The sequence below is a fragment of the Sprattus sprattus genome, assembly GCF_963457725.1.
Source record: "Sprattus sprattus genome assembly, chromosome: 4".
In the NCBI taxonomy this organism is placed as follows: Eukaryota; Metazoa; Chordata; class Actinopteri; order Clupeiformes; family Clupeidae; genus Sprattus; species Sprattus sprattus.
In genome coordinates this window covers 1858889-1866707 of record NC_137923.1, presented here as the reverse complement: position 1 = coordinate 1866707, position 7819 = coordinate 1858889, and the positions used below count along the sequence as shown (strand labels likewise).

At 41.3% G+C, this 7819-nt stretch overlaps 3 protein-coding genes across 3 annotated transcripts in view; 2 read left to right on the top strand and 1 right to left on the bottom strand.

Annotated features, from left to right (window-relative positions):
- The window catches only part of LOC308364480 (sickle tail protein homolog), a gene marked incomplete at its 3' end in the record, with an annotated part of 39598 nt that extends 39363 nt beyond the window's left edge, over positions 1–235 (top strand). The window contains exon 20 of the mRNA XM_080837614.1: positions 231–235. Coding sequence (XP_080693740.1) covers positions 231–235 — 5 coding nt within the window. The remainder of the gene's footprint in view (positions 1–230) is intronic.
- LOC308364557 (uncharacterized protein) lies at positions 97–2089 on the top strand. Its single transcript, XM_080837719.1, has one exon. It carries the CDS (start codon positions 246–248, stop codon positions 891–893), a length of 648 nt encoding a protein of 215 aa, XP_080693845.1. The 5' UTR covers positions 97–245; the 3' UTR covers positions 894–2089.
- Positions 2090–4838: 2749 nt separating this feature from the next.
- Positions 4839–7819, bottom strand: part of paxip1 (PAX interacting (with transcription-activation domain) protein 1) — a gene marked incomplete at its 5' end in the record, with an annotated part of 11155 nt that continues 8174 nt past the window's right edge. Inside the window, 8 exons of the mRNA XM_080837494.1 lie at positions 4839–5022; positions 5137–5212; positions 5508–5642; positions 6056–6156; positions 6474–6642; positions 7163–7265; positions 7411–7478; positions 7586–7629. Coding sequence (XP_080693620.1) covers positions 4946–5022; positions 5137–5212; positions 5508–5642; positions 6056–6156; positions 6474–6642; positions 7163–7265; positions 7411–7478; positions 7586–7629 — 773 coding nt within the window. The 3' untranslated portion in view covers positions 4839–4945. The remainder of the gene's footprint in view (positions 5023–5136; positions 5213–5507; positions 5643–6055; positions 6157–6473; positions 6643–7162; positions 7266–7410; positions 7479–7585; positions 7630–7819) is intronic.

The window sequence follows — 7819 nt, the reverse complement described above, 5'->3', positions numbered from 1 at the left end:
GTATTGCTGTGAAGCCAAAAGAAAGATATTTGAAATAATTACGATATTGTTTCATGACAGCTATACATTAGCCTTGTGTGTTTTATTTTGATAAAAATGTATCATTGAGTTCAAGTAATGTCTTACAGTACATACTGGAGAAATGAGAAAGAAAAAAAACATGTAATCATCATGGAGCTGTATTATCATCCTACTTGACATTCCATGTCTTTCGGCATCTTTGTTTGCAGGCTAACGGGAGTTCTATGAAAGCTGATGGGGATAGTAAACATGCTTCCCTTGCTTTACCTTCTTCTAAGATTCCAGCCTTATATCCTAGCTCTGGAAAAGGTAGCCTGTCTTCTCCTAACTCAAACATGTCTAAGCCCACTAATCCATCATCTGCCTCTTCTTCCCCCTCCTCCTCCTCCTCCTTGCCCTCTACCTCTCCCTCCAAGTCCTCCATTCCGTGTCTAAGTCTTGGCCGGCACATTCGCACCTCCGCACATACCCTCCCCAGGCCCGTTCCCTCCAGTGACTCCCTCCAATTAAATGGGGGCAGAGGTCAGAACCTTGCCCTCCTGCAGCAGCAGCAGCAAACTCAAAATGGCCGCCCCCACACCACCCCATCTCACCACCCTGTAACCATCCCTACCTCTTCCTCTGCCCTTAACTATTCCTCTTCCTCCTCCTCCTCCTACTCTTACTCATCCTCTTCCTCCGTGTCCCCAACTTCCACCTCCTCCTCCTCCTCGCCCTCTTCCCCCTCCCTCCTCTCCCCTACGGCCGTGGGTCAGGGCGGGAGGGGAGGCCGGGCAATCCACCTCCACAGCATCGGCAGCGGTCGGCCACAAGGTGGCAGCGGTGGTCCGCCTGCCATCACACCAACATCATCCACCAGGGACATGGCATGACCTCCATGTTATTTTCTTTATTTGAAATTTTGTGTGTAGTCATTTTTTTTTTTTATCTTCTGTTTCTTCTTCTCCTTCATCATATGTTGTTTTCTAGTGCCACCTGTATGTTCACGTTCTCATCGTCAGTTGAATCTCTCGTGTGTGTAAACTGCCTGGAAGGGCTGCTATATGTGAGATGAGAGTGTAAGTTGTGGAAAGTAAACTTTAAGAGGACAGTCTGTTTTTTTGCCCTGTGCGTCTAAACAAGTATTGCTGAGTTTATTCACTGTATTCACAAGATTATTTAATTCTTGGCTTACAATACATGCAAGAGTGAAAAAAAAATATGTAAACCCATTAGATTTAGTGCTAGACAGTCGGTGCTTTTAAAGATGTTTATTTTTTATTTATGTAAAAGGTTAGAAGTTTTAATGGATGGTAATGAGAATATATTTTATATGAATATGTGTTGGAATTAATAGATTGTGTTGAAATAGAATTACTACAAAAAATTTACAAAATATTTTTGAAATTTGAAAAAAAGACAACAATACTGCAGTATATTTTCACCTACTTTGGTTTTTAAAGTGGCCGTAGACATATTTATAGAACTGCTTTGACATACATATAAGGTTTGAACTGATTTTGAAAGGGAGCCACCAAGGCACCATTTGCTTGTAGAAGGCCTCGTACAGGCTCCTATGCACTGCCAAAACCTGGCTCTGAACAGTATAGACCAGTCTGGAACCTGTCCTCAGTAGGTGTCTGCCGACATACCAAAGCAATTGGGTGTTTGTTTTACATTGCCAGACAGCACTATGCGTAAGGGCCACTGTGCGAGTTAAGAACATCACAGGGCACTGTCACACACACACACACACACACTCCTCTCTCTCTCTTTGTGTTCATGCTGAGACTCACTGGTGTTGATACCACAAAATGTGATGAGCAACATGCAAAAATGTTTAGAAAAAAATAAACGATTTCGGTTGATTTATTTTTGGTTGATTTGGCCAAAGTTTACTTCAATGCATGCCTTTCAGATGTTTGAGATTGCATTTGTGTTTGCACAGAACATTGTAAATAGTTGGTTTCTTTCTCTTTTAATTTTATAAGCTTGTATAACATGTACAAAAGCTCTGTGGAAGAAGATGTGTGTGAAGGTGTCTAACCTAATAAAGGGCTGCCTGCTTGTAGTACTTTCTGTTCTACTACTTTTTGGAGTTTGAATTCAGTCGTGTTCCTTTCGCACTCCACATTTTAAAATACAAAACTGATATTTGATTACTTACCTTAAACCCTGGTGATGCTATGTCTATATTTTTGTGTTTCAGAGGTAACAGTAATATGTGTCGATATAACATTAAGCAGAATAAGAATAATCAGAATCTCCTTATGAAAATTCTTCAAAATGTCCTTTTGGCCACACATTTAACCAATGAAATCAGTTATACTAGATATCAGGCCTTTGTTGTTACAGTCCCATGATCAGTAGAGTAGTATTTGCATATCATTTAGTACTATCTAGTGAATCCTATATTCATTAGTAACAATCAGTGCTTTAATTGTTGTACAGTGAAGACGTTTATGCTTCAGTGTATTTTTGTGTTTAGATAAACAGTAGGCGAGTTATTAACATCATCATTTTTGTTCATTTATAGATAGAATAGAATTCCGAATGTGTCCTTTGATGCGACAAAAATAAGGTGTTAACAATTGGACACACAGGAGAGTAGTTTTATAGTGATGTTGCACCCCTCGCATCCATATTGTATCTGTGGTGTCAGTCGAGATGGGAATGATTCGAAGACTAATTCTGTCTGTCTTGACACTTTCTAGCATGCCTACCATTTTGGTTACATTTTCATCTTGTGTGAAAAGCAATTAATACCTGATAAAAGAAACTTCCAGCGAGCACCATTTGTGGCTTGCAAACGTCCCTTGTGTAAAAGTGATTGGCATACCTATTAATCTGGACTGTGTCATGCAGAAATTATTCTCTTAATTTATAGATATTAATGAACTGTCAAATGATAACAAAGCATGATCACATCTTTGGTTTAAAATTCATTGTGGTGTCACCCTGTGATCAAAATGTCCCTTACATCTTAACTGGGCTGGAAAAATGGTTTCAACTCATTGCAGTGTTTCAAAATTCTAAAAACACCCTATTCATTGCCATTGTTTCGAATTTGGTATCAAAATGAACCGATAGATATGCCTACTTCTCAGTTAAAAATGGCACTGTCAGTTTAATTAGCTTCTTTCGAAATTCGATTCTTAATGAATCCCCAGGCCCATCCTCTGTAATTAGCCTGTAATTTGTGTATTAATAATGGGGGTAAAAGTTAGTCCGCTTGTTGAAATGCGTCTGAGAGGGAGGAACACTCAGTAATTAAAATGTAAGTCCTTTTAGCGTTTAGGAGTAATTATTATTTTCCCTAGCCTTTTATTTCAGTGATGTGTCAACAGTGTGTCTTTAAGGACATTCACAAACCAACAAGGAACTTTGTGCAAGTTAATCAAAGATTACTCCTCATTTGCATTTTTAATTGGAATTAACAAGGGTGTTAATTAGCCTCAGTGAAGGGGGAAAATTGCTGGCGCCACTTTCGGTGATCCTCAATTATCTTTCCACTTATCATTATTTCACACTGGCATGAGTCATTCCTGCCACTTTAATAACCATTTCAGAGCACAATATGTAGTGCTGCAGACAAAAGGCCTAGGTATATTTGGCGTTTTGTTAATTTTGGGAGAATTTTTGTATTTCGAAACAAAACTCATTCAAGATTCTCAATACACTGACAATGAAAACTGGAAGCAACTGAAAGGTCTCTCTGGAGTAGACATTGGTCTGAATAAGGGGAACAACCCATGGAGAGTGATTTCCATTGCCATTCATTTCAACAGCCGGACCTATATTTGCAAATTCAGCAGGGTAAGGACATTCATGCATTACATTTGATGGTGTCCTGATCTGCCACCAAAAATATGAAGGGCCAATCGCCTGATTATCGAACGCCACATGATCAATGACAACAGCTACCAAAACCTTAGGACCGAATGTGCACACCCAGGCATGATGGAACATAACGTTTGGGAAACAAACAGCATATGGCGATCATACAGCAACCAAACATTGTCAAAAATATATGGAACATGACCTTGGATGAGCGAGTTGTAGGAGGCCTGTTTATATATGTATATAGTATTTTTAAGGGCATCACCTCCAGCGCTTCTGTGACACTCAGACTGGGAGCCTGGGGATGGCTGCAGGCCAATCAGTCTGACAGCAGACAATTACTCTCCATCGGTAACTACCTCAGCTCTTCATTAACAATTCATTAACACCAGCCTTGTGGGATTGGCACACTTTAAAAACAATGTCATAGATAAGTATAAGTGTCAGATACAGAGACAGGGAGAGGATCTTGGATCTATAGTCTTTGCACGTAACATCTGACAGAACATCCATCTATTAATTCAGGTCCTTGAGGAGAACTTGAGTGGGTGTGTGAACAATACTGGGCTTTTGTCCATTTATCCCCACATACAGAACAATGTATTGCTAACATTAATTCACTTCCAGGTGCACAGATTCTGTAGCCTCTCTCCACACATGTGAGCAGGGATTTATTCCAAAAAAAAAAAAATACACAAAATGTCAACAGTAAAAAAGAAAAAAAAAACAACACACACAAACTGATACACTCAATTTCATAATTTACAGCATCATAAAAATAACAGATATCTATTTATTTGTTAGGTATTCTGCAGAACCTGGAAAAACACAGTAACAACTAGTCTGTGTACAGGATACAAAACACTACAAAAAGGACATGGTACAATGCAAGTTTTTAGAGGATAACCCATTCAACAGTGTCTTCATGTGCCCTAGCAGGAACCTAGGTCGATAAAATCCAGACATCGGCGTCTCTTTTCCAACACAGTGACCCCCATCACGTGAATTTATATGTGAGATTGTTAAGGGCCTTCTTTGCTCACACCAAGGAAGATTTTGTAGTGCATGAAAATTCATGACTGGCATTGCTATCAAACGATGAATCTTATGCGAAAGGATATGATTCATAATCCAAGGCTTGTGTTAACACCCCTGTCAAGATGAATTCAGCATTGTGTACATCTAAAGGAGGGAGAGAAATAAGACATGAGGGCAGAGAGCAAGGCAAGCACGTACACAATATACATCTACTGTTTCCATTTGTAGACACACAAAGAAGAAAGGACATTCCCTTACCAATATTCTTGAGGAAGTACTCCCTGCATAGATGCAAATCATTCTCACAGGATATGAGAATAATTTCTGGTAGATTCTTAAAACAACAAAAGCAAAAAAACACTCATCAACAGGAGGAGACTGCTTGCAAAACAAACAATACCACAAAACAGGGCTTAAAATATGTGCTGTTGACATAAAAAAAAAAACACCACAACAAAAGCCTTCATCATGCACCATTTGTACACAAACATAGCATTAAGCACTGGTGCCATTCAGAGGTCTTCATCTGATAAAGCACTTCAGTGATATAACCATCAAACTCCGTGACATGCATCATGGCCTGCTCTGGTAAGTCTGCAGGAAAAGCAAGGAGAGAGGTGCGGACGTACTTTGTTTTGTTTGTGCTCCATAATCTTACGGAAAGGGGGCTGCTTTGACAGCACCTTCCCCCCGGCGCTCTCCACAATGGCTTTCATGGTGCTGAGGCCTGGACAGATCCCAGGGGTGATGTAGAAATACTTCCCCTGGAGGAACACGGAGATGGGAGAGATAGAGAAAAAAGAGAGGAGTGAAAATTGACTCCATATCTCTCTGGGAAGCCTGGCTGTGACATCCAATTAGGAAGCATCAAAACCGGAAGAGCAGACGTCAACTTCAGGCAGTTGCGCGCTTACCTATCTCACATCTCACCCATTCTTACAGCATGATTAGGAAATCTAGGAAAACACTGGTGCTGTTGGCCATCAGTAGCTGAGAGAGCCATGAGAAGGGAATGCACAGTTGACAGAAAGTGAGCGGAGGAATGAGTGTGTGGATGAATGGCTGTGCAGAGAGAGAGAGGAGAAGCATGAGTGTGTGTGGATGAATGGCTGTGCTCAGACCTTGAAGAGTGGGGCTGTGTGTGTGTGTGTGTGTGTGTGTGTGTCTGTGCTCAGACCTTGAAGAGTGGGGCTGTGTGGGCCCTCTTGAGAGACTCCTCCAGGCTGAAGCTGAACAACACCTCCGCCTCAGCGTCCCTCAGCATGTAGTTCTGCTCGTCTGTGGGCACACACACCACAGATGGACAGATCAATAAATAGATAGATAAAAAGCAACTGAAAAATATTCTCTGCAGAATTCACCCTTATGGTATAAATAGCAATGGAACAGTACCATCTACCTAGCTAGCTACTTAGTGTCAATACAAATTGCACTGAAAGTGTGTTCCTGTCATTCTTAGGCCTTAAACTATCATGACATAATGTCTTGTTATCACCGCCTTGATGGTAACACTGTTATTGGATATCTCAGAACGTTAGGTGCATTCCATGAAGCCAGGGGGCGACGTCCTTCGTGCTGCACCAGGCACCACTCACCCATAAACTTCTGGCTCTTCCAGCTCTCCTCCAGCCACTCGGAGGTCACCACGTGCTTCACCACGGGGATGGCGGTGAGGAACTTTACCGTCCGCAACACCTTGTTGGCCACCAGATGCGTGCACTTCTGAACAGATTCTGCCACCTCTCCTCCAAGTTCATACAGCCTCTGCAGACAGAGGGATAAAGAAGGAGAAACAAGTTAGAGAGTGGAACAGAAGGAGTATCAGACTAGACAGTATACATGCAGGGGGTCCATAAGGTGGCCATTGGCCATTTACATCTATCATATCATATGTCCATACACTTATCCTCACAGAAAATTCATTGTAATTTGAAGTCAGCAGGTAACACGTCGCCACTTAAAAGTTTTCTTTGAGTGAAGGACTGTTTTTCTCAGTGAAACTTTCCCATGAAACTCGATCAAAAGAAATAATCTGAGAAGTTTCTTTAACTGTTCTGGCAAATAGCAAGCAGGATGTATAGTCCGACAGTGGATATTGAAAAATAAATCCCCTCCCTCCCTCCCCCCCTCCCTCCCCCCTCCACTGCACATCAGAGTCCTGCTCATCCTGTCGGGATCTATCTATTTTCAAGAATGACCAGCAGCCTATGCATTCTCCCTTCCTTAAATCCCCCTGACATTAAGGCCTGTGTGCCCTCTTCTCTCTTTTCTTCTGTTCTCCTACCTTGATGTGCTGCTGGACCTGGAGGGGCTCAAAGCCGGTGAAGTACACACATGGAGTGGACTCAGGCGGAAGCTTCTTGGTTGGTATTGGGAGCTCTTCAAGCCTGCAAGCACAATTTGCACAACAACAACAAATCCACGTCAGACTCAACTCAAATGGCCTACAGTTGTTTTCATTCATATAAGGAACGCAAGGGGGGAAAAAAGAAGCTGTCAATCTTAAAACAAAAAATGTAGGGGACCACTTACTTGGGTTTCTTAGAAGGCGGCTGAGGGCTAGCATCCGCCTGTTTCTGTTTCAGCTGAAGTCGTAGTGTCTGTGAACAATGCCAAACGATGGTTATTGCTTAAAGAATAAGAATAATTACTGTATATGCATCGCTTAAAGACATTGTGTATCAAACAGCAACTAGCCGGAACTTACCGCTAAAGCATCTGGAGATACTTTCACAGGATTCCGCCACGCACCTACCAATCACACACAAACATCTCTTTCATTTTTCTTTATACAATTTTTTTTATACAAGCTCTGATCTCACATGACTGACTGTAATTAGAAATAACAATAATAAAGACTAAAATCACATGGCAAGTTATAGTTCATCTTGAGAGAATATACTGTATGAGGGTATTTGGAACATCATACATTACTATGTTC